The sequence below is a fragment of the Girardinichthys multiradiatus genome, chromosome 8, assembly GCF_021462225.1.
Source record: "Girardinichthys multiradiatus isolate DD_20200921_A chromosome 8, DD_fGirMul_XY1, whole genome shotgun sequence".
In the NCBI taxonomy this organism is placed as follows: Eukaryota; Metazoa; Chordata; class Actinopteri; order Cyprinodontiformes; family Goodeidae; genus Girardinichthys; species Girardinichthys multiradiatus.
In genome coordinates this window covers 16,347,020-16,374,914 of record NC_061801.1, presented here as the reverse complement: position 1 = coordinate 16,374,914, position 27,895 = coordinate 16,347,020, and the positions used below count along the sequence as shown (strand labels likewise).

General features: G+C 38.6%; 1 protein-coding gene across 2 annotated transcripts in view; it reads left to right on the top strand.

Moving 5' to 3' along the window:
• Positions 1–27,895, top strand: part of ntng2b (netrin g2b) — a 107,360-nt gene that overhangs the window by 43,537 nt on the left and 35,928 nt on the right. For both annotated transcript variants that reach the window (XM_047372963.1, XM_047372962.1), the window contains exons 4-8: positions 13,230–13,402; positions 15,953–15,982; positions 17,257–17,364; positions 24,325–24,411; positions 26,329–26,688. In XM_047372963.1, the coding sequence (XP_047228919.1) occupies positions 13,230–13,402; positions 15,953–15,982; positions 17,257–17,364; positions 24,325–24,411; positions 26,329–26,688 (758 nt within the window). The remainder of the gene's footprint in view (positions 1–13,229; positions 13,403–15,952; positions 15,983–17,256; positions 17,365–24,324; positions 24,412–26,328; positions 26,689–27,895) is intronic.

Sequence of the window (27,895 nt, the reverse complement as noted above, 5' to 3'; positions counted from 1 at the left end):
GACTGCCCCCTAAATCACTGCTTATGTTTTGTGTGTTCATTAAAACACAAAACACAAAAGACTGCCCCCTAAATCACTGCTTATGTTTTGTGTTTTAATGAAAGTCCTATCCTCATACACATGAGGTGTCATCAAAAAACAAAATCCCACACTCTGAAAGCAACATATTACTTCCCCCCCCTATAGTTTTAAAAGGTCAGCAAAAACAACACACAGCTGGCATGTAACCCACACCTGAACTGATCCAATATATAGCCCTCTCACTCTCAGCAGACTATGCTGCAATCATGAGAGTAGTCCTCTGAGGTCTGGATGGGAGAACAGGACGTGCCCCAGCTCCATTATTTACCTGTTTGGTCTTGTGCATACACTGCATACTTCAGAGAGAGGGTGCCTCAAAGCAAGGTCCGGTTTGCCTGCTGCTCTTTACGTGACCCAACACAACCAATCACAGGGCTGCTCTCAGGTTGGAGCACCAGCACAACACGCAATAGCCATTTATTTTATGCTGTGTTAATAATTTACATGTAAGCTTAGTCCCACAAAGTCTCTCTTATGCCCTCCATCTATCCCACATTAAAGTGCATGGTCACAGACTGAGGCACTTTCTTACTGAAAGCATGCTGTGCTAAAATAAAGAATTATCCCAAAAACACACCAGGGAGTTTACACATTCACCATCCAGCATCCGTACTGCACACACAGGCTGCAAAGACACATAAGGTGTGGATAGCAAAGACATTCAAGGTCATTCCTCCACTCTGAATAATTTAAGACCTCCTTTTGCTTGACGCACCTCTCAATGTTTTATCCAGGGCCAAAAACAACCAGTAGCCCCTTGACATTAAATGTATTTAACAAGTAAAAGCACTATGTGTGTGTGTGTGTGTGTGTGTGTGTGTGTGTGTGTGTGTGTGTGTGTGTGTGTGTGTGTGTGTGTGTTGTATTCAAAGGAATAGCAGACACTCAGTTCTTTGGTCCTGTTTTTTCATGTTTGTAGACAGTCTTATAGAAAGTAAGAGGAAGAGAGGCTCAGGGCCCCCTACTGACAGAAAGCTGTAAGTGCAATGCAGAAACAAGAAAAGATATGGAAAAAAATGACTGTCAGGCAAGGTTTTGCCTGCAATCTAAATTTATTTAACAGCCATAACAATTTGACCATAAATATAGTAAAATAAAAGAGTGATTTCTGAATGCCCACAAATAGGCTCCGACCAGATGGTAGGAGTTCATCCTGTAACTGGTGGGTTTCTGGTTCTAACTTCTTCTCCGTCCATCTAAGTCTTTGTATCCTTGAGCAAGACACTTCACCTGCCTTGCCTGCTGATGGTGGTCAGACTGTATGGTGCCATCATTCTGCAGCTGTGGCTACAATGTAGCCTACCACGGTCATTGTGTGAATGTGTGAATGAATGGGTGGATGACTGATTGTAGTGTAAAGTGCCCTGGAGTCCTCGGACTTGATAAAGCACTATATAAGTGGACGCCATTTACCATTCTTAGTATAATTTTAATATCAAGGTGCTAATTCCTGTGTTGGGGCTTTCAGGCTAAAAAGGATGCAGACAGTGGTATGCTTTGAAATCTATTCCTCCACAGCAGAGTACAGAGCAAAAGAGGCAGTTTTTCAAGGTAACAAGTAGATAATGGCTATTTTTAATGTGCAAAGCCATAGTGTTATCAGCTATAATAATGTTTTTGCCTCGTGGTAAAACCAAGGGAACTAAAGTTCTTAGTGAGACAGGGAGGAATAGAAACAACCTGGGAACGAAAACCATGATCAGTCAGTATGATCCAGAGAATACAGTGGGGCTTGTGAAAAGGTTTAAACACATTCACAGTTTAGTTTCTGATCGATCTGGTGCAGTTTGATAGATTCAGATACTACCCTACTGTATGAACTAAAACGGTTTTACTCACTTTCCTGATGCATCACTAAATTATGACATATCACTGTAGTTTTTAGCAGTAATATGTCAAGACTGATATTGTGTAATTTAAATCAAGACATGTACAAGTTACTGAGTTGTTCTACTATGTGCATTCTCATATTGGCCTATCTGTCACAGGCATACAATCTTTAGGTTACTTGTGAATCATAGTTTTAGCCAACCAGCCATGCAGTTGCTTTTTGGATGACTCATATTTAAAAAGCATTTTTTTTGTTTCCACACTTGGTAAAAATGTATATTAGGGCATTTGCAATTTTTATTGATCTAACCAGAATGGGTTTCACCTATGTAATAACGTGTATTTTTAACTGTAAAAGTAAGTTTATATCAATAGTTTTTTTTTATACACAAATGCTTTGTGAATTTTAATTTTAGAGTTCATTATTACAGATGAAGCAAATGTAACTGTTGTGCAATATGAAAATGAGCGTCAAACTCCGATTGGTTAAGGCCCTCTTCACTCCATAGGAAAATACAGCTTTTTCACAAAAAATGCTAAATACTGATCAATTACAGGAAGAAAAGGAAATGTATCCAAGGAGTTTGTATTTTTTGGTGTCCACAATGAAAAATGAGTTATATAGAGCTGGAAATCTCTAATTTGGTTTTTAACTAATTTGAAAGTCTGGAACGAACTGACAGCAAAGTGAGAAACGGATTGGAACTCAGTGCACTGTAATCCCTGCTCCCCACATTCCTGTAGAGCAGGTCGGTTATAGATTATCTGTTTAGTCTTGAGAGAGAGTGGAAGCGCAGATGAGAGGATGGATGGTAGTGAGAGAAAGAAAAAGAGGTGAGGTGTGGTGAAGAGGGGTGTGAACGTTTGAAGAGCCCTCTGTTCAGCTGCGGATGGCTGCACTTGACGAAAAACATCGATCCTCTCCCTTCAGAAAAAGATATTTATGAAGCTGGAACATAAACGCAGTCATGTCCAATTAGCTGCTTTGTATTTACGAGGTGAGACGGGGAGAGGAAGTTGGAGGAGACGTGGTAATAAAGACCTCAGCTTAAGCCAATAAGGCGTGGAGCCGATCATTGATCTCTACTTCGTATAAACTCCCACCCTGCGCTTTGTCTCCCCTGCGATGCTTTGGTTACACAGTGTTTGAAGGTGGACGCTGTGTAAATCCAGTGTTAATGTGTTTTGGAAAATAATTAGCTTAGAAACATTTGTCTCCTTCAGCATATGTCTTAATTAGTTGTTTTATTTATTTATTTTAAAAATTAATTAAGTTGTGTGTGAACCAGTAGTAAAATTGTTGTGTACATTTAATGCAACATTAGCGTCAAAAGACCTTTATTGTCAGTTCGAGAGGAGTGTTTGTAGGACAAAAATGCAAACAGGAGCTTGGGAGTAGCATAGAAAGTAGCAACGTTTAATGAGGCTGAACAGGTAAAGAACAATCCAGGAAATAAAACAGGCAAAGTAACTGACATGAAACAGGGAGGCAAACAGTAGAATCCAGCAAATGAGAGGAGAAGAACCAGGCACCTATATGCAGAAGAGAATGGCGAGAAATGGCATGGGGAACAGGTGAGAGTAATCGGGTGTGTATGAGAAACAGCTGAGACCAAGGAGGGCTGAGTGGCCTGAGGGAGAGAGGAGTAAATGAGGAGAATATGAGAAGGGAGAAAACACAGGAAGAATTCCAACAGAAATATCTAAATACAACAAAGCACAACAATAAACCGCGAACCTGATCTACAATGAATGAACAAATGAATGAACATGGAAGTGCAGAGAAACAGACAAGAAAGAAACTCAAAACTCAAACACCTAACAAAGGCAATGAATAAATGTTATTTTTGGCAGCATAGCGGTGCAGTGGCTCTTGTGTTGTTTGCATGTTCTCAGTGCATTAATGTGAGGGTTGCCTTTAATTCCTTCATTTCCAACACGCGTGTTGATTCTGCAGTGCCTTCTAGCCCTGTTGGCATCCATGGTAAATGTAATGAAGTGTAAAATGTAATGTGGAAGGAAAATATTTATATTTCCCAAAAACATCAGCAAAACAATTTAAAGCCTTTCCATATCTTAGTGGGATTGCAGAGTGAACACAGCAGTCTAGGAGGGAGACTCAAAACTCTTTCTCCAAGTTGTAGGATTTTGTCATAGCAGATATGGTAGAAACCTGATTGCATAATTGCATAAGTCACATAAGCTATTATTTGTGAAATAATGCATAAAGATAAGCTTCAGCTCACATTAAAGGTGCCCTTTATAGTATACCCTGGTGTCACATGTATAGGCACTCCCATTAAATTCCCTTAAAATAAATGAACAGAAATTAATACTTTTCACTCTATTAGTTGATCAGTGGTATTTTTAAATTGTAATACATGACTTTTGTTTTCATGAGAAATAAATGTGATAAGACCCAAAGGCCCCCTTTTTCTTAGCCTGTCTTCAAAATGGGAAAGACAAAAAAATACATGCCTTTCAAGTGAAGCAGATGCATCTTGATCATCATCTAAACTCACCCAAATCAACAGTCAGAGCAATAACAAAAAAATTAAACTGTGACAAACTAGGCTGGACAAAATCCCGTGTTCATCTTGACACCATGCACACTGATCAAGTTACAAAGGGAAATCTCCAAAGCTCACTTTTAGAGGACTTCAGCAAAAAGTGGCATTGAAGGCTCACCAAGTCTCTATAATAACCATTTCTTTTAAAGCTACATCTTAACCAGGGGCTTCCATCTTAGTTAGTCTTCATTTCAACCCAGTGTTATTTTCCCACCATCCTGAATATGAAAGAATGGGCTTAGAAAAAGGATGGATGGATGAACATAAAGTCAAGTTGGCCCGTGTGTCATCAGCCAGCCCTGGTTTCGTTTTAAGCCTTTCTTTCCTTTACAAAAACCTTAAGACCCTGTGCTCATTAGACTCCACCTCCAGTGTTATTACCAGAGGTTGTGGAGCCTATTGTGAGTTTTTTCCAGAAGAGGGAGCAGTTAAAAGTGTAGAATGGCCCTTCTCAGAGACGGTTGATCGAACACAGAGTAGAGGGAGACCTTCTGGTCAGAGCTGCTTCAATACAATCTGTCATCACAGGTTAGAGCACACAAACACAGACCCTCCTCCTGCTCCTCCTCTGAGTTTCATCACTACAAGCATGGAGGCAGGCAGACTGTCATGGCTTTGACACAGCTGCCCTAATCTGTGCTGTACTGACTGCTCAGCCCTCCGTATCATCTAAATCCCCTCTATTCTCTCTTCAGACCTCTCTTCTCAAGCACATGTCCACAACCCAATTTACCCAATGCACTGTTCGGTGAACACTTGTGCAACGAGCAGAAGCAAAAGAGCTAAAAGGTTGTGGCGACACAGACTGACAAGGTCCGAGTCAAAGAGGGAGATGGAGGATAAACAAAAAACGAAAAACGTGTAAAGAACAGCTTCAGAAGAAAGTTTTTTGGAGAACATTCAGCAGGACTAAATAAAAGAAAAAAGTGAGTGATAGCTGTGTCCCTGGTGAGCAATGGAGGAATGCACATAAACTGCAGCAAAGAGACAGATAAAGCCCCATTAGCTAATGCTTCCAGCTGCTTTTTTAGACTGTGCCACCCCATGACTCCCCCTTGAAGTTTGTTTATCTTTCTTCTTATTTATCCCCATAATTGCTGCATCTCTGCTGTCTAAATCAGGCATTCTCAAATCATGAAATACTCAGGGCAACATGACTGGAAAAAGACAGTGTAGGGAGGATGGACTCAGAAACACATAAGTTAGAAGCTACAAAGAAGATACTGCCCAATGTACAATAACTGTAGAGCCTATTATTGTAGATAATGATGGGATATAACATAGGTATTTATTAACAGTACACACTTTTCTTATTTTTATGCTCAAAAGGAAACAAGCCCCGCATGGATTTTTTACATAATTATTATTTTTCTTTTTTATTGAACCCTGCAGAGGAAGAAGGTAGTGAGAAGAAATTTCCCCCATTACATGCTCCTTTGATACCAGAGCAGAATTCATACTGTTTACTATTATCAGCATTTTATTAGATTACAGAAATTCTAATAAATCTTGAATTTAATGCACATTGGCGGTGTAAGATGCGCATGAAGAAATATGCCCTTATTATTTTCTGCTGAAACAGCCTACGCTCCAAGCCAGCAATCCTTAAAGTTGTTTCACCTGAGCAGAAAATAACACAAATACCACTACTACATTTTGATTTCCCATAGCTCCTCTTTTTCCGCACTGTTTTGGTAGTTCTTCTTCTGTTGTGGTATTGTAGCGCTGTTTGTGGTGGAAAAATCGTTCAAAACAGAATGGGATTGTATCACCCACAAAATGTCCAAAAGACGTTACCTAGTGATCGCTTTTTCCCAAGACGGACTATTCTGGGGAGTTTTACTGTAAATTCATTTTGGTATAGTAAGTCATTTTCTAGTTTCCAACAGTAGGCTGTGCCTCCTGCTGGTATGAATGAATAACTGCCTTTTTTGCTGTTTATCACATTTATCCATGCCAATTTCACAAATCTGTTCAGATGCTTCCAATGTACGTCAAAAGATAGGCTGTGTTGTTAATTAATAGTTCTATATACTGATCCTATTGCTAAGGTCAGTTTGAATGCAAACATTTTACTTAAAAGTTAAAAAAAATGTGCTTTAGTCACCTAAGCATGCTGGACTAAAATAAAAGTTAATGACAATGTGAAAATGGAAAGGTTTCACACCTGGTGATGATGCAGCAGAACACTGTTAATTCTCATAGTTGTCAGTTGTATGGGATGCCGCCACTTGCATTATAATACTGCTTTGCTTCTACAAACCTCTGACTGAAGGCACAGGGAACTCTGATGGCTTTTTTATTGTCGTTGAAGTTTTTTTATATATATTCAAGGCATCTTATTAAAGCACTGTGACTGTTTCTTTGAGAAAGACCTAATCTGTTCCTAAATAAACTTTAGAAAATGCTACCTTTAACTCAGAATATGAAAAAATAAGGGTTCATTTATGAGGATGTTCACAAAGTTTCATATTAACACCCTGGTATGATTCATTTAAAATGCAGAGCAGAAAAAAACAAATACACATGTGGCTTACACACATTAACCAACCTAAAGTAAGTGCTCTGGTTGTGGGATTTTCCTTTCCTTTTCTTCGTTTCCTTTTCTCTGTAATGAGGGTTTAGTTAGTAATAGCTATGGAGTACTGAAGCATACAGCATATGGGCCACATTGAAGTGATCTCTTGGATGTGGTTTCCTTTTATCATCATATCAAAATATATTTTGATTCCGTTGTATAATTGGGTTTTTTGTCCACTTGCTGTCTTTTTATGGTGTGTTCATTGTGTCACCCACACCCTCTACACGTGTGCATGCATATGCATGCAAAAGACAAACCACATGGGAAACTGAAAGAAACTGATGCCAGTATCACAGAAACTGCACTGAGCAGATTGATGAGCAGAAACACTGACCTGTAATTACTGCAGCTAATTAAAACTCCGATTTATGAGTGGGTTCTAATGTAAAGAGGAATGAATACTCCTTCTGTTTTGAAAAAAAACTCTCCATTTCTATTTGCTCTTCTCTGTCTTCATTTAATCTTCCTGCTTCCTCCCTCGCTAAGTAACTAAAAACAATTCTGATGGATCCAGCTGTCCCATCTTTACTTCCTTTGTCTCATAGCTGCTCTCCTGCTTTGATGACTTTGCAGCAAAGGCAGACATCTTGCACATTATCATACGATTGTTCCCATGTATTATTTGTGAGTGAAGGGACTGAAAAGAGGGATGGGGAAAATCCCAGAGCAACCTGTCATATAGCAGAGAGACACATTACTCAAAAAGTCAGTGTCACATCATTCATGCGGAAGGAGTGCAAGGCTGGAAGTACTCGTGGTCTTTATCGGCAATATTGTGAGGTTGAGGTCAGAAAATTAGGTCAAGGGGATAACATGTCCAAGTGCAACTCAGAGGGTTTTAATTACTTACTCTGCCTTGCAAAATTATTCAAACTACTTGAACCTTTTCACATTGTCACATTTTAATTCCAGACATTAATGCATTTTAGTGGGCTTTTATGTGATATACCAGAATAAAGTATTGCATACTTGGGAAGTGAAAGAAATAAAAAACAAATTACAAATAAATGTATAAAACGTGTGGCATGCATGTGAATTCACACATCCACCTACCCATCAACTCTGAGCAGCTCTCCTGTCACTGCTGAAGAAAGGCATCGCCAGAGCATGATATTTCCACCTCCATGTTTCACTGTGGATATGGTGTGTTCATGAAGATGTGTAGTGTTTCGCATCTAGGTAAAAAAAAGTTTAGTTTTGATCTTATATAACCAGAGCACCTTCTTCCACAACATCACAATTGTGATTTTATGTTGTGTGTGCAACATAATATCTCAATAAAAACATTGACATTTGTTGCCATAACATGATAAAATGTGAAAAAGTTCTAAGAATATGAACAATAAATAATTTTATTTTTTACAAAATGGCAATAATCATTTAAAGTTGTGCAAGCTTTAATGTCAGCCTAAAGTATGCATGTCATCTATATAATTGCTAGGACAGGCTAGCTCTCTTTAAATGAGACCCCGCTCCCATCAGGCCTGCAAGACACAAATTGCCTCACACAACACCTAGAAAATCACTCTGTTCTCCAGTATTGATTTAAGCTGCAACTCTTAGATCCTGCACTCAGCAGTGCTTCTACTTTCAAGATGAGACAGATCAGATTTATCAGCAAAGATGCGGGAGATGAAAAGCAGTGATATGTTCAGCGCTGTCAGTCACTCAATGCAGGCGTTAGTCACAACACGTCTTTTTTTCCCTGATCTGTTGTCTGTCATCTGCACTTGCAAACAAATGCATCCCAAACACATAGAGTAGAACCACACATACACACACCTGTCACATTTGACACACATTCACTCTCTCATACTGACTGTTTTCTTCTTGAAAAAGAGATTTCCAATTTCAGTCTTTCCTATGTGGACAGCTCTTGTCCTTCAGGATGCAGGCAGGAAATGAGGCTTTGTTGGTGGATGGATTCTCCGTGGCATGTCCTGTCAGAGGAAGATGGGGGTAATTCATGGGGCCACCATCAAACTCGTGATCTGAGACACAATTTTTCCATCAACTCAGTTCTTGTAATTATAGTCTTTGCAAGTTTTATTATTTTGCATTTGTTAATGCAAAATTAGAGCGGAATTTCGAGACTACTCACTACATGCGCCTTAAAAACAAAAATAAATGAAAAATATGACAATGCCGTAGATTAGTGTAAGGAAAAAATATTGAAGCAGTCATCTCGTCTAGAATACAGAGGCCATTCTTTGAATATTTGATGTAGATGGATAGGTGTTCACTCCGGTGGAACAAACTGGATTGGAATCCAGTCGCTCAACTGGAAAAGGCTGTAATTTCAAGTCATACTTGCAGAGTGTCCTTAAGATTCTCATTTCCTTCATAGCAGACCTGCAGTTTGTGGATCAGTACACCTGGGCCCAACCCTCTGCTGAGGTCGACTGTGCACTTGTGCATGCACACACAGCAGAAATCAGAGATACACACACACATACCCTGGAATTTCACAATGTGTATTTAGAAAATAATTAAACTAATAGATATTTCTATTTGACAAACTACTTTAAGAAATTTGGAAATAGAGCATAATCATGTAGCCTAATTACATTCAGTAAGAGTGGCAGCTTTGGCTTCACACCATTTAGGTGAAATGTTGATTTTAATATTGTGTACAACTACAACTAAAAGTGTTATCTCACTTTTTTATGTGTTAATTTCTTGAGTGATTCACTGATGTTGCAGTCCTTCATGTTTTAGTTTTCTTCATTGTTAAATTTTTTTCTTCTTTGTTTACTTAACAAATATATGTTCATAATTTTGAGTGAAAGGCTATAATAAATATTGGCCCAAGAACAGATTAGGGTTAAGGAATAAATAAATTGGGAAATATTTAGTTTATCATCTTTTTTTAAGCATCAATTCTCAAAGTCCGCATTCTGACCTGGACCGAATGGCAGGTCAATCTGGACCCAGCCCACATCTTATTTTCAGTCCACTGTGGTTTTAAGAATGCAGAAAACACACAGCTGTGAAATAGAAGCCATTGTAAAATGAACAGAATGATGGTACTTTGTGGATTTGATGTAAAAAATCTGGGCTTTTCTCAACAGTCTGTTGAAATTGATTTATTAAAGCAATGCACCTAGTTTATGAAGCAGAAGAACAAGTCTTTCTGTTCAAATATGATTTAACTCAAGCTGCTCAGAAAACATCTTACAAGCCCAACTGTAAGTCAAATCAGAACAGAAAGGAAGCAAGTTATGGGTTTGCTTACTACAGGTCCTTCTCAAAAAATTAGCATATTGTGATAAAGTTCATTATTTTCCATAATGTCATGATGAAAATTTAACATTCATATATTTTAGATTCATTGCACACTAACTGAAATATTTCAGGTCTTTTATTGTCTTAATACGGATGATTTTGGCATACAGCTCATGGAAACCCAAAATTCCTATCTCACAAAATTAGCATATCATTAAAAGGGTCTCTAAACGAGCTATGAACCTAATCATCTGAATCAACGAGTTAACTCTAAACACCTGCAAAAGATTCCTGAGGCCTTTAAAACTCCCAGCCTGGTTTATCACTCAAAACCTAAATCATGGGTAAGACTGCCGACCTGACTGCTGTCCAGAAGGCCACTATTGACACCCTCAAGCAAGAGGGTAAGACACAGAAATAAATTTCTGAACGAATAGGCTGTTCCCAGAGTGCTGTATCAAGGCACCTCAGTGGGAAGTCTGTAGGAAGGAAAAATTGTGTCAGAAAACGCTGCACAACGAGAAGAGGTGACCGGACCTTGAGGAAGATTGTGGAGAAGGGCCGATTCCAGACGTTGGGGGACCTGCGGAAGCAGTGGACTGAGTCTGGAGTAGAAACATCCAGAGCCACCGTGCACAGGCGTGTGCAGGAAATGGGCTACAGGTGCCACATTCCCCAGACCTGGGCTACAGAGAAGCAGCACTGGACTGTTGCTCAGTGGTCCAAAGTACTTTTTTCGGATGAAAGCAAATTCTGCATGTCATTCAGAAATCAAGGTGCCAGAGTCTGGAGGAAGACTGGGGAGAAGGAAATGCCAAAATGCCAGAAGTCCAGTGTCAAGTACCCACAGTCAGTGATGGTCTGGTTGCCGTGTCAGCTGCTGGTGTTGGTCCACTGTGTTTTATCAAGGGCAGGGTCAATGCAGCTAGCTATCAGGAGATTTTGGAGCACTTCATGCTTCCATCTGCTGAAAAGCTATATGGAGATGAAGATTTCATTTTTCAGCACGACCTGGCACCTGCTCACAGTGCCAAAACTACTGGTAAATGGTTTACTGACCATGGTATCACTGTGCTCAATTGGCCTGCCAACTCTCCTGACCTGAACCCCATAGAGAATCTGTGGGATATTGTGAAGAGAACGTTGAGAGACTCAAGACCCAACACTCTGGATGAGCTAAAGGCCGCTATCGAAGCATCCTGGGCCTCCATAAGACCTCAGCAGTGCCACAGGCTGATTGCCTCCATGCCACGCCGCATTGAAGCAGTCATTTCTGCCAAAGGATTCCTGACCAAGTATTGAGTGCATAACTGTACATGATTATGTGAAGATTGACGTTTTTTGTATTAAAAACACTTTTCTTTTATTGGTCGGATGAAATATGCTAATTTTGTGAGATAGGAATTTTGGGTTTTCATGAGCTGTATGCCAAAATAATCCGTATTAAGACAATAAAAGACCTGAAATATTTCAGTTAGTGTGCAATGAATCTAAAATATATAAATATTAAATTTTCATCATTACATTATAGAAAATAATGAACTTTATCACAATATGCTAATTTTTTGAGAAGGACCTGTATGCCAGCAAACCCTTTCCTGCAAAAAGATTTTTAATAGATGTGATGTGCTCATTTATTAAAAACCTTCTGTTTTCACGTAGTTAGAAATACCTTAATACATAATTGTGAACACTTCTCCTGTTTTAGGTGAAGTGTTGTTAGAAAAAGTGTGGCAGGTTTCTCCAATCTGTTGAACCGTGGAACACTTCAGGGATGGGTGGATGTCTAGGGGATGAAGGGAGAATGAATAACAGCCAGAAAAAAACACCCAAAACAAAGCAAAAAAATCTTCCTGAACATAGTTACTGATAAATGATTAAGCTGGAACACAACACCAATAGTTTTACACAGCTGTACAAAAACACAGAATTATTCCCAGAAAATTTAGGGTATTTTCCTATTGAACTGTTGAAATTTCAAACTTTTCTAACCATCTCTGGATGTCCTTAATTTTTATCTCTCCTGATGTTTCAGTGTCCTGTTGCACTTCATTTATTTTGTTTAGTCTTGTGTGTAAAACAGGGTAAAAATTTGAAAGGTAACTGAGTTGATAGTGTTTATAATGAAATTTACTATAAAATTCTAGCATGAAGATCTAATTATTTTGCTTCTAAGCTGTAAGCAAATTTAATAAAAGGGATGTGCTGTTCACTAAGTGTTGCAGGCTTTAGACCTTATGTAGAAATTATTAGATTTTGATCTTTGAACATAACGTTTGAGAATGCCTGGTATGAAGCACAACACAAAATTTTCACATTTACTTTCTTGGATGCAAAAATACACATAAAATGATATTAAAATGCCTGCATATAGATTTACTGTTCACTAGCTGATATATAAATCAACAAAACATGTGATTTTTGCAATTGATCAATAAATCAACTAATTAAGATAAAAGTTTATAATTTTTTCAATTTACTCTTTGGATAAAGCAAGTAATGCTGCTCGTGAAATCAAATAACAGAATCAGACGGAGTGACAGCTGTACAAACTGTGCGAACAAACATCAAAACAGTAATAGGATGCTGCAGCTCTGTCAGTGACTTCTGAGGCAGAACTGAATATAAGTGAGACCGAAAAGTGACAGTGAACACAATGAACCTGCACATCAGAATAACAAGTCTCAGGGTATTGCATAAGTCAGTTAGTTTTGTAGTATACTGCTATTTGGGTAGCTGATGGATTTTGATTTCAGGAATGTTTTTGTTTTTGCACCAGCTGTCTGTAGCTGCTCCTGATTTTTTTTATATTCTGCAAAAACAGATGTTTTATTTCCATAAACACCCTGGCTATAATTACAACTTCCCCCCCGCAGCCTTCAGTGAGTCGCAGTCTGCAGTCTCACATATTTTATGACTGTTTTCTCTGATTTCTCTCAAAGGTGTAAGTGTAACCTCCACGCCTCCCAGTGCCTGCTGATTGAAGGGAACCTCCAGTGCCAGTGTGAACACAATACCACTGGGCAGGACTGCCAGCGATGCAAGAAGGGCTTCAAAGCCAAGTCCTGGAAAGCAGGTTCCTACCTGCCTCCACCAACTGGAACCCCCAACACCTGTATGTACCTGCTTCTGTATGCTCCCGCTGTGCTTATCCTAATCAGCATGCTGAGACATATACTGTGGATGAAGTTCTGGTTAGAACTTCGCACGTACTCATCACGGGCAAAACTATTACATATATTGGACTTTTAATCGTTTATTGAGTGTTTCATTTTCTAGCGTAGAATGAATTTTAAAAACAAAAAATGGGAGCATAAGTCATCCAGGGTCAAATAATATGCACAGGCTAAAAATATACAAAAATACATAGCAAGTTGCTGCTGAACTTCTAGCCATCATCAAACCCCTGGAACAATTCTGGGTGAACATTTGGCCACTCTTCATAGAAGAACTGGTAAACTAGTTCATTTAAATCAGTTAGTTTCTTGGCAAAAACTAGGATATTAAGCATAATCCACAAATTGTCAACAGCATAATTCAGAAACCTACTGTTAGCCTGCTTTATTCATTCCAAGAACAGTTTTGTTTAGTTTTGCTTGAGATCATTGCTATTTTGGGGGACCAAAAGGCCTTCAAGTTTCAAAGATCTAGGTGTTGATATAAGGTAAAGTTGGAGAATTTGAAGATAGTACTTTTTCATTATTCATTCCATTTTATCCACCAATGTGAAAAAGCCCCAAAGCATGATTGATCACTGCCAATCTTACTGATTGATACAGTGTTCTTAAATCTGCAAGACTCACCTTGATTCTTCAAAACATTCTTGTCATTGAAGCCAAACAGCCCAATCAATTTCTCATCTGACCATATTTTCTTTCCCAGGATGGATTTGACTTGTCCAAGTGGGCTGTTGCAAATTTAAGTCAAGCTTAAACATTTGATTTGTCTACAGAGGCTTTCTTGTTGTCTTGCTTTTAGTCCATGATAATCTAAATCTCACTTCACCACATCCCTGGTGTTCTGCAGTTTCCAGTACATGATAGGTTGGAGCTGCAGTATTTCCTGTGTTGTTCATGAACATCTAACCTATTTAGTTTCATTTGAAGGTGACAGTTCAGGTATAAAACTCGCATATATATAAATGTTATATATATTACTCATAAATGTTATAACTATATAATTGTTTGAACTGTTGAAAAAATGGCTCTAAAAGACTTCACCTTCTTTTGACAATCGGAAATTCTCCATAGATCTCACATAGTTTATTTGACTTTCCAATTGTTATGAGTGCTGGTCAGCTGGAAAAATGATGCCAAAAAAACATCTTGATGCTGGTAAATACCAGCTGCACTCAATCATAATCATTAATGAGAAGATAAAGATCAAGGTAAAAAATATTTTAAAACATTCAGCAACATCATTTAAACCATTTAGATGGATGTATTTGTACATTTTTGTAAATTCCCTGTGAATTACACAAAACCTTCATAATTTCAAACTTGTGGGGAAAAACATTTTAGATAAATCTTGAAAAGACAAAATGACATTCATGCCCATGATGAGTGTGTGTAAACGTCTGACTTCAACTTTCACAACCTCTTTTCATACATATTAGCTTCAGACAATAGCGTGGTAAATGTGAGAAAAAGAAATACCACATTTAATTTAATTGTTTCTCAACAACCAAGCTGCAATTTAATTTAATTCTTCGTATCTAACAAGCGTTGACATGCTATTTCTTTTCTTCATAAAATGATTTAATGTGGAAAGATTTTGTTTGACTCTTTTCCTGATACATGTAGAGGTGTTACCGTGACTCCCAGGTCTTGAATGAAAAGTAGAACCAAAAGACCAGGTTTAAAAGAAAGACAATTTTGAAAGATGACAGGGACACTAAGCTCGAAGAGTTTCTGTGACCTCCCTGCAGAGACCAGATCAGGGATGTGTGATGGCACAGCGGTGTGTCTGGAGGAAATCCTTTTGGAGAGAGTAACCAGCCACAGCAGCTAACTGTGATAAAATAATAATCTAGGGCAGCCCCTCCTCAGTTTTCTGCTTTTACACAGACACACTCTTTATGCACTAAGAGAAAAAGCCACACACAGAAACACCAGCGGAGATGAACACTTTTATGTTTACCCACACTGCAGAAAGCCAGCTTTTTTGCCCGTCATGCTGTTGTTTCTAACTCACTTTTACTAGGAGTCGCACACACCTTCAGAACCTCATGCCTGACCTTTTAAAACTTCTGGATCCCATTAGTGGCATTTAAAAAATGCTAATGTTTGCAGCTTCCATTTGGACGCAATACAAAGTAAAACAGCCATAGCTTGGAAAAGACAGAGTGCATTACACATTACAAGGCTAAATTTAAGTTTAGTCAGAAAATAAGCTTTAAATAAACAAAACAAAGTGGAAAAATACTTAGCTAGAGAGCATGAACATAAGATGCTGGGAAAGAGGAAAATTTGGGATGAGGGGGAAGGCGGTTCAGATCCTGTAATTACTCTGGGACGATAAGAGGTGGTCCTCTGCAACCCTTATTTTTCTTAACAGCTTTCTGCCACCTGAGTCTGATAAATGAAGCAGAGTCAAGTCTTTAGGCAAATTGAATGCATAAATAAACAAGTTCTCATCTCGTTTTCCCTTTCTTATTCTCTTTCAGGTACAATTGCTGGTTCCCCCTCCGGTTCTAGTAAGTAATAATGCAAAGCAAAGCAGAAGATTTGGTACTCATTTCTATTTCTTGTCCCAGCTTGCTTCTTACCCCTTTCTGTTGCACTGAATTTTTTAAGATAACCATCTATTTTTTCATCTGTATCCCTGCTAAACTCCACATCTCTCCCTTGTGATGTTCAGCTGTCTCTCTCCAGTTGCTCATTTCTTTTTTCCTATCTGTACACTTGGTGGTCCCTCGGAGCTTCATTATTAATAGATCTCTCTGTCGCCACGTCCTTTCATCACAGAACACCACACTAACCTGCACAGAAGGAATTCTTCCACATATCTGCTTTTTATATTTAGACTAATGACAGTTGCTGCTGATGGATTGAATGAAGGAGGCATGAGAGGGGGTTGTGGAAGTGTCGGTGGATGGAGCAGCAAACAGCCGAAAAAGAACAGAGGGAGAAATTGGAGATAAGGATGTGGGCATATGTTGGTTTGTTGTAATGCAGTGTGATTCTGGGTGAGGGGAGAGGGAAGGAAGGAATAAAAGGGAATTTGATTAGGGATTCTCTCTGTGGAGAGGCTCTCAGCCTCCGAGCTGTTAGACAGAAACAATCGGCAAAGGAGCAACATCTACCCTGACAGCACTGGGCTTTTCTCCACATGGCCCAACTGTAAAAGGCTGGTGGATGCAGGGATAAACTTAACAATTGGATCACACTGCAGAAAACTGTTCTTAAAACACGTCCTTTAATAATCAAACACAAATGAGTGATTATTTGAACAAATAATGACTTTGATAAATAGAAGAAAAATACTCTAGTTGGCAGGGTGGTTTTAGCTGTGGAGATCAAGTCACTCAGGTTACTTTTAAATCACTGGTCTAAAGATTTTTTGATGATATATTTTTTCCTCTGTTTTTAAAAGAGTGCCATACTTTAGCCATATTCGCTTGGTACAGCTAAATCAACGCTTGTTTCACCAAAATCAGTAGTTTTTGTTGTTTGTAATTTTTAACAAAGTTTTTTTATTTTCTTTCAGCTTATACCTTTTTCAATTTACCAATCTTAGTAGGAGTCTAATGAAAAATATGCCAAATTGATCACTGTTGTTAAATGGAAAGCAAGAGTTGACAGGTGCAAGGTGGGTCTTCACTTTTGTCAACTATCACTGAGGTGCAAACTGAGCAAAACATCTCAGTTTTTAACATTTTCAAAACTTGGACTTTCATTTGTTTTGTTTTGAAACAAAAATCCACATCCTTACTTTCACACAGTATGTTTTCTTTTTCTGTAAATGAAGATAGGCAAGGAGGTGAAAAGGAGGTTGAAGCTGAGACTGAAGCAACAATCGTATCTGAAGATGAATGGTCGCAGGCTGTTACAAATGCTTTTGGAGCTTCTTTGGAAGGTGTGAAATGTAGTTTAGCAATAGTTAGAGATACAAAGTAGATTTTCTCTATATTGTAAAAATGTAGCGGAAGTCTAACCTCATAATGTCGCTTCAGTCCTGTCTTGTGTACACCAACAGACATGTAGTTCTAGTAACACCTACAGTAGCACACACTGCAGAAAACAATTGTCATTATCACTAAGTCCTAAAACAACAAATCTACATTTGCACTAAGGTCACAACTACAGAAGCAAAGTGTTTTTTGTGAATCTTCCAGAATAAAATGTTTAAGGTTTTTTTTTTCTCTCTTAAAATCCCTCTTTAAGAGTTTGACGCTTACTTCACCAATATTCCTTAAAGAAATGCTTGAGTATTTTGGGAAACATTTGTCTCCCTGTCACAGAGCTGGAACAGATGATTGACAACACTGTCATGTCTGTTTCTCAGATACGATGCTGCAGACAGCAGATGTTTAGTTTATCCGGAGACTGAAAACTGCGGAAAATAACAATCCTGGCTTACAAGACAATCAGCACCAATAAAAATTAAACCATGAGTTAACCTTTCTTTGTGTTGCAGTCTAAATGAAAAATATTGATTGATTGAGGAACAACTCTTCTGAGCACACTGTGCAGAGATGATTAAAGCCAATCCAATATGTTATCTGCAGATGTTCTAAATGGACAGTTTCAGTCTTTGGTCATAAGCTACACTGGCTTGTTGATTAACTTACAGAGAAATATGTTGTTAAATTTTTACAAGCTACATTGCCAGTGAGAAATTTGAAAACACTCATGGACACAAGTGCATTTAAATAGTTTGGGTTTTTTTCAGGGTTAAATTATTACACAATATAAATTGTCAGTGATTTTTAAAAACAAGAATATGTTTGAATGTATTGTAAAGTCCCTTTAATCTATATAGGGTCAAGTTTATGCATACAGGCTCAAATTTCTACACACACACTAGTAGTCTTCGGTTTCATGTCTCTTAGCAGGTTGCAGAGAAATCTCTATTGTAGTAATAAACAAGCTTCTGGCAGCATGATCAACTGCTTTATCCACTCCCAAACCAGCTTCAATCTGTGTTTGGGATCATAATCCTGTTGGTACACCTAACTGTGTTCATGTTTCAAAAATCTGACCAAATATGTCACACACATATGAGAAGAAATCGGTTGGGATGTTCAAGAACAATCCGAGAATCTCAAAGGCTAATTCCTAACTGGAATATACTGGAATAACAATGTCAGGGGTGTCTAACACCAGTCCTCAAGGGCTGGTGTCCTGCATGTTTTAAATCTTTCCATGTTCCAACACGATTGAAAGAGCTGAATTACCTCCGAAGCATTTCATAAGCTTCTTCAGGAACCTAGAATAGACCCCTCCATTGAATTGAGATGCTTTGAACTACAGAAACATCTTCAACATGTAGGACAGTGACGCTTAACCAAACTTTGAACACCATTGAGTGTCCCTGTCCATAATGGTTTTTTTTTTTACATCTACTTGAACTGAGAGGATGGCAATCAAGAAAGAAGCCCTTGTTCCAAAATCATGGCTCAATCAGACAAATGATTAAATACAATTGGAGAAGTTAGCTGAAAATGTTAAGCCTAAGAACAGATAAGCTTAGAACATTGTGTTCTGGTGCATTGTAAATTGTAAATCAAATAAAAAAGTGGTCAAACTCTCTCTACATTTTTTAACTTCAAGTAAACAGAAAGATGGTTGGAACCTGGACACAGTTAGGTAATCCAACAGGGCAATGATCCCAAACACATCAAAACTGGTTTTAGAATGGACAACATTAAGTTTCCAGGCACATCCTGACCGCAACACTTTTTGAAATTTTAGACTATGCTTTATACTAAAGCCAGGGTCACACCAGGAAACCAATTAAAATGAGCTCTGCTATATCTGATTAATAGAAAAATCAAGTATACAGACACAATTATGCCAGGACCTTGGTGATAACTAATTTCTTTATAACTTGCTTAGGAACATCTGACGAAATATTAGCGGGGGTGTGTGTATCTATTTGAGATTGTCTGTACATTTCTGACTATGTGGGTTTGGAAAAAAGTCACAATAAATTAATGAATGTTACTTGTTGTATAATCCTTCAACCATAAAAAGAGCAGAACAACTGTAAATATGATGTTATGCCGATGAAGACATTATGTAATTCACTGCCACTGTTAATTCCTTACAATTTAATACATGTCTGTTACATGCTTTGCTCCAAAACCCACTGAAATGGTACATCAGATTTGTTTTCCACAAAGTAGCCAGTCTTAACAAGTGAATTGAAACATTCATTTTGCAATGTTGGACAAGTGTACACACTGCTAGCTCTACTGACAATGTATGCATGTACTGAGAACTCTACAATAGCATGGAAACTTAAATTTGGACATAAAATTACACTTGCATCGTTTTAGAGCTGAATAGGAGAACATACCTGCTGCAAACCACAGTCTTGAAACTGTGAGAAGTAAAAACATTTATACATATATGTACTAATGCACATACATTTTTATAGTCAATATTATAAGTCAAATAAATTGTTACAAAATTCTCAGTTAACTTTGTAAGGAAGTAAAAATGAGTAGGTTTTCCAAAATGGAAAGTTGAATTTTAACTTTCAAGTTTTTCTTTATTTGATCATAGTAGAGTAGCAGATTTTAAGCAGTCTTTTTACTGTCTACATATTCAAAAGCAACTTCCAAAAGGAAGCCTACTATTGAAAGTTTAAGAAAGCCTTTTTTCTATCAGTCAGGAAATTCTGAATACTTCAATAAGTGATATGTGTGTTTCTTTCACTGAACGTTTAAATGATGCAGGCACATTGTAGCAGGAACTTCCCACACACTTGTGACAAACCCAATGTGCTCTCCTGTGGATGTGCTTATAGACTCTGACAGGCAGGGTGTTTGTGTCAGTGTAGAAATCATACATAATTCATCCTCCAACTTACTGGAGGTCTTAAGCTGAACATTGACCGTTTCTCAGACTATTTTTATCGCTGACATTAATGTTAGATGTGGATTGTCCTGTCTTGAAAGCTAGGTTGTCAAAGTGTTGTGGACATTGAGACTTTATTTGTTCTTACTGACTGCTCTTAAACCAACCCGGATAGATGGGGAAAGTTTCTGTCAGCTGCTTCGGTGTACAGTAGAGTGGTACTTAAAGCCCTTAAAGCACAACTTGCCTTCATTCTAAATTAAAATCTGCCATCTTGGTAAGCAGCGGCACTTTTAATGTTGTGCAAAAACAAAAGTCAAAATGTGGGAGGTGCTTGGATTTCCACATCAGTGTGACATCATCAGACTTTTTTTTAGGTCTTGAAGGAATCCATTAAATGTGGGCTTTTTAACAGCATGGCACATTTGTTGTTTGGCTGACATTGTTTGGCTGACATTGGAGGAAACTCAAAAGAGTTCAATGACTAGCAATGACTCTGAAGAGTCTGACAGAAGCTTAAACTACAGGCATTTGTAACCCTTTTAAAGTTCAATAGGAAGAATACCAGTTTTCCAGACAAAATAGCATATATGTTTCTGTTAAAGTTCAGTCAAGCAGCAGTTACTTCTATTCTTACATTTGCTCTTATTTTGAGTTGTAAAGGATGAGCCCAAACATGATCACTTTCTTTGCATCTTCAATTCAAAACCATATATTTGTGTTATGGCTACAGCAACGGTTCTTAATACTGTTACCTCACAGCAACAAGGTATTTCGTTCAAATCCTGGCCAAAGCCTTTCTGTGTAGATTATATGTACTATGTGTGCATAGATGGGTTTTTGCCAGGTACTCTGGCTTCCTCCCACAGTCAAAAAACATGCATGTCAAGTTAATGAGCCACTCTACAGTGCACTGATAAAGTATTGAACTTTTTTATATTTCATCAACAAAATTCAATGTATTTTATTGGGATTTTATATGAGAGGCTAACACAAAGCAGCAAATATTGAAGAGTGGATTGGTGAGTTGGAAGAAAAATGAACATGAAAAGTGTGACATGTATTTGTATTCAGCCCCCTTTACTCTGATTCAGGGCAACCAATTTGTTTCAGAAGTCACTCAATTAGTAAATAGCTCCACTTGCGGGTAATTTAATCACAGTACAAATCCAGCTGCTCTGTGAAGGTCTCAGAGATGTGTTAAAGACCATTAGTGAACAAACAGCATTATGAGGACCAAGGAATACGGTACACTGGTCAGGGAGAAAGTTGTGGAAAAGTTTAGAGTTGAGTTAGGTTATAAAACTATTTCCAATAATGGAAAGAATAACTGCAAACCTGCCAACCATGGCCACAAATCTAAATTTACAGGTAAGGCAAGGACAGTATTAATTAGACAAGCAGTCAGGGGGCCCATTTTAACTTTGGAGGAGCTGCAGAGATCCACAGCTCAAATGGAAGAATCTTACCAGAGGACAATTTTTTCAACAGAATTTTTGCGCTACACGCAAAATGCTACGTTGGGCAGAAAACTAACACAGCACATGCCCCTGAACACAACATGCCCTCCATTCAAATCTTTGGTGGCAGCATCATGTTGAGGGCATGCTTTTCTTCAGCATGTACTGAAAAAGACTTGAGCTTGAGGATGAGGATGAGTTGCACATTCTAAGAGGACAATAACCCCAAAATGACAGCCCTGTCTACATTAGAATAGTTTATATCAGGGGTCTGCAACTCCAGTCCTTGAATGCCGCTGTCCTGCAACCTTTGGATGCATCCTTGCTCCAACACACCTGAGTCAAAAGGCTAAATTATCTTCTTGGTATGTCAAAAAGGTTTGCAATTAAAAATGTATTTATTTCTGGTCTGTTGGAGCATGAACACATCCAAAAGTTGCAGGACAGTGGCACTTAAGGACTGGAGTTGCAGACCCCTGTTTTAGATCAAACAATATTCATGTTGTAAGATGGCATAGAAAAGATGTAAACTGATTTTCACTTACATCCAGTCTGACTGGGGTTGATCTAGTGTGCATTGAGGAATGGTTAAAAAAAAATCAGCCTATCAACACAAATTCACACCACATTTGAATCATTTTCCTTCTACTTCACAATTATTACCAAACTTTGTGTTAATATGTCACATAAAATCCTAATAAATGACTTCAGGATTATAATAATTTTAAATGGTTTGAAAAAAGGAGTGTGAATATTTTTCATAACAGTGTGGTTGTTCGTCCTGCCCTTTGATTGTCTGGTGCCCCTTCTCTGAGGTGTACTCCACCTCTCGCCATTGTCCACTGGAGATAGGTATAAGCCCCCCCATGACCCTAAACAGGATTACGTGGGTACAGACATGCACCCATGTATCATGTTCAGACAGTAAAGAAAAAAAAGCAGTTTAATCCTGAAAACATACATGATACTTTCATGTATTATAAGTAGCACAAATTGTTCCGCTGTCCTTCTGGATCTTAGGCTTAGATGAGTGTATTTAGGTTTTAACCTGACCCTGTTGTATGTAAACTACTACTTTGTGTGTATGTGCGAGTGTATGTGTGCATGTTTAGATTTATTGCAGGCATATGGTGCAGCTCAGTGGAACCCATAAATCATCTTCATCCCCTCTGTGTCCTCCTGGGGATCTGAGGTCTTAGGTCCCATTCTCACCAAGCGGCCGCCATGACTGTTTGCACAAGCACACACTATAACACACACGCACACACACTGACACACCAAGCTTTTATGCTGCTGTGTAGTAAAGGTCTTGCGATGTTATTAAGTAGTTCACTGCACACCATAATTGTCCCGAATGATAAAAACTTTAATGTTTCTTTTTCTTTTCTGGTAGCTTAAAGTTATTTGACAATATATTGGAAGCTAGAAAATATTTTCAACATCAATGCATGGGTTGATTTTGTTTTATATTTCAACATTTTCTTCTTGGGCATGTGAATAAAATTTTAAAACCATAGGAGGAATCAAAGCGAAGGGATTTATCATATGTTTTGCATTGTGGCTGCTGCCTGAGCAGATGTATTTATGAAATCTTTACATCAGACATACAGTATGTGTTAGACCGCCGTGTCATATTAGTTGGACCCTTTGTCTTGTCCCTGCCCCAGTTAAGTCAGTAGGCATGTTCAGAGGATTAGCGATCTATTGGCAACAGAGTCTGATCCACTGAGCACGCAGCTCATTGGTCAATCTGGACAGATGGGTTTTGGCATGGGGTGGGAGGAGGGTTGCAGGTCATAGAGACCCAATCCTTAAACCCTGTAATAAATCTACCAACCCAACCACATGACCCCCCACGTGACCACGGTTTATTTTTTTATCCAAAGTCTAGAACTTCAGAAGAGCTTTAAAATGCACAGTCACATGGTCAAGCACAAGCGGAAAAGTGTGCGAACACATGTTGGTGACATGCTGCTCTGCACAAATCCCTGAATTATTATAACAACTAAACTTGGCTTCAGTTATTGAGTGATTGGATCATGGCTAGAAAATCATGTGACACATTAACAACATCCTTGCTGTTTGACTCTATTAAGATTTTGTGCAGATGTTAACAGATTCTGAATCACAATGGCTTCATTAATGCGAAGCCAAATCAGTGTCTTACACTCTTGTAACAAATGATGAGAATGCTGAGACTGACAAGTGACATTTAGACATTATTATTTACACTTTCTTAGATTATTTTAGCAGAAGTGACAAATGATCTCATTATATGCAAATGCATTTGTGAGGAGCACACCTCAAATGCACGAGCACATGAACAGAAAGGATGTGCTCGGTTTTGTGTGTGAATAGTACGTTATTGAGTGTGTGCCAGAGGGAGTGTGTCATCATGGGAGAGTTAGTGAGACCATTTGAACAGACGGGTGCTTTTTCAGGGGATTATGATAGATATCAGCTCAGACTGTTGATGCTGTCCATGAGAGAACGATGGTGCTGTCTGATGGCTGGTAATGAAACTTTTATTTTGTGTTTTTCTTTGCATACAGATAATTCAAACCTTAACATCCCTGCTGCTGAAGTTGGAAACTCACTTGTCAGTTCTCTAAACAGTCATCATTTTGATATAAGTAAAGGTAGGCATGACACAGTAGTGTAGGACCTGCTTTAGGCAATTTAGTTGTGTTTTAGTATTGTTCTACTGCAATAGATAATTGCACCCTCTAAAAATTGCTGGGTTTAAAATAACCCAATTTGGGTGGTGTTGCTAACCCAGTTCTGAGTTGATTTGACAAAACAGAATGATAGTTAAGCTCAAAACTATTCTTACACCTTTAAACTAATCTATTAATTTAAAAAAAAAAAAAATCTGCCTGGAAGTAATATTAACGTTTTTGAGTGTGTTTCAACTAACAGATAAAGCCAAATAAATATAATTTTTAGTTCCCAGTTGTTTAAACAATCAGTAAATCCTTAAAATTTCAGCAAAGAATTATAATATTACACTGTAAGCTGAAATACTCCAAAGAGGTATAACTGTTGATCAAGCCTACTTAGAGTTAAAACCGCATACTAACAAGGTGACATTGCAGCTGTGTGTATTTAGGCATACTTTTAGACTCATTTCCAGGTAAAGCCTTGCAAAATGATGGCAACTTGAAGATTTTTTTATACTTTTAAATTAACTCATATCATGTCAAAGAATCAGTGGCAGTCTTTGTTATGGGCCATATGGGCAGTAATTGAATGCAGCTTTAGAAAGACATTATCAGTTTAAAAAAAATTACAATACTTCTCTGTCAGTTGTGTCTTGAACAAGTTATTTTATTGCTTTTATGTAGTCAATGGGAAAGTGGCATCCCCGAAAGTGGCAGGTTAAAATGACTTGTTAGGGAGCTAGTACTTTTTCATGACCAGATGATGAAGTTTTGTGCTTGGGAGTGTTAGACATTTCAAATTAGTTTATTTGTTTTTTAATATTACGGTTATTAGTCTATAGCTCATATTTTCTGTTAACTTTAGCAGCAACAGAGTTTAAATCACTGACACCTGTTTACAGCCATCTTTGGTAATAGAAGCAGTAAATCAGTCATTCAAATTCATATCAAAGAGTTTTAAATTATTTATGTTCTCAAACAATTAAAAACAAAACCAAAATCAACATGTGGATCATTAAACAAGAAATCCTGCTTTAGGGCACATCTACTAGGTTTAGTTATTAAATGTTATTACCAATTTTTCTGACTTTGACGGGATTATTTTTCGGTTTCACAGAGTTAACGCAGTGTAATGATCACAATTGTATTGCTAGAACATCACCTTTTATTCCCAGCAAGAGTTGTTCCTCATCCTCTTTCCTCTTTATAGTGATTCTGTAGAAGTTATTAAATACAAATGCTGTCAGAATCATTAGTTGTATTTTTAGTGCTTAAAATCACAGCATTTATTTTTGCTTCTCAATCCACACTGCTGTAGACCAATCAGCTTTTAACCCTGTTTTGGAAAAATTACACAGAACAATGTCCAGGTTAAATCACAGTTCCAGCAAAATAAGTTCAAAGAAAATAATTTCCGGGTCTCATGGTTGAAATGTGGTGTATGTAGAGTGAAACAACAAAATAAAATAGCTCTGCAGCAATTGTGCAATTTTCATGACTAATAATAGCAATAGAATAATTTAATTTGCAGAAAGCGTTGTGATAGATGACAAAATGTAAGCATATGCAGAATTTAAAGGTGTACAACAAGGCAACACACAATAGAAGACGTCTATTTCCATTTTACAACCACATGAACAATGGTCACACCCATAATATGCACAGTGTTTGTAAGCTGAACAGTGTTTCCAGCAGTGAAAGGCTTGTGGAACAGCTTTTGACTTTAGCCTATCTCAGCAGTGTGAAATCACACTTTCATTGTGTATTCTCACTTCTGAAAAAAGCTAGGCTTTTTTCAGATAAACAATCTGAGGCAGCATCTCTTATGCTAATGCCTTAGCTTGCTCATTCCTCATTGCATTTACATTCTCTGTCCTCCTGCACCTGATTCAACAGACAGCAGAGCTCCAGCAGGAGAAAGCAAATTTACAGAGAGCTCAGTTCCTCAAACGCACCACGCTTTATCCACCAGCACCTTATCTGGGCCTCCGCTGGTACCAATGGGACAATCTGACACACTTCCTGTCAGAACAGAGATTCATCCTCCTTCCTCGTCCTCTCTGCCGGGGGAACACAGAGTTTCCCCAACAACACGGGAGTTCACTCATTCAGAAACAGTCCCTGAACACTCACATGCGTCTCATCTTGTCCCAGAAGGTTCCTTTCATCACTCTGTCAGTAATCATCATCATCACCATACAGCCATAAAGGAGTCCAATGTCCAAGTTCAGCATCATTCAAGCTTAACTGAAGGAGGTAAGGCACACCCTTAGGGGCTGACAGAGAGTAGAATAGTCAAATTGACTTGGTAGATAATTTTCCAACCAGGATGATGGTATTTATTGTATAGAAACTCTAGAAGTAGCAATTTCCACTAATATGCTCTTCTTTACAGACTGCCATACTTTTCATGTTACTCTGCATTACCTCACATGTCAGAGAGGTTTGTTGAGTTCACTGAGATCTATTCGGTGTGGGTGTGTGTGAGTTAGAGGTATGATGAGAGAAAGTTTAATGTGCATATGGGGAAGTCTGGGAAGGAATGACTTCAGTTGGCATTGTGCTTGCATCATTCAGAGACATTAAGGGGATTGAGGAACCAATGGATCAGATCAAAGAAAAGACAAGAAGACAAAGCAGACAGAATCAGGGCAAAGCCCAACTTAACCCCACCCTGGCTGCAGCAGATTACAAACTACAGTGTCTGTAGCATTAATGTACAAAGTCTGAAATTATAAATAAAGCCATCTTGTATTGTTAGAGGTAACTGTCTCTTGCTTCAGGCATGGTGTCAGCCTTCCAGCAAAGGGGCAGGAGAAGAGCTTCATCACTGTCTTTCCTTACAAAGCCCAACCAGCTCTCACACACCCCTTTGGTTTAAGTCGCTGCAGAATGAGCAAAAGCCCGGGATGCTTCAGCTGCCAACGTCTGATGTCAGACAGTTTGGGTTGAGCTGACTGAGATGAATACCGAGAATCATCCTGCCCCCGAGGCAGCGCAGGTTACCAAGATCAAATTCATTTACGCTCTCCGCTGCGCAACAGCACCCCCCGGAACAACCATGATTCAGAATCCTGCTTCACTACAGCGAGCGAGTGTGACAGATGTGTGAGAAGGCGGGTCTGGTGAGGCCAGAGGAGGACACAAGTAGAAACGTAGGCAGGGCAAACTTTGATGAGATGCAGTGATGGCAACATGCCAGTTGTGTGAAATGGTCCGGGGTGCTGTGAGAACAGCTGCCGACGTCCTGTCTCAACAGAGCCACGGGGAAAGTAGGGGAGGGAAGGATGAAGATGAGCGAGTGGACGGGAGGTAGCCTGAAGGGGGATGCACCACAGGGGAGCAGGATGCTTACTGAATCCCCTCCATCTGAAGAAGAACTCACATCTAAACACCTCACGGGGGGAAACACAGATGGAAGCATGCAGCTCTGTAGTTTCTAGCGGTCCAGTGATCATTAGTC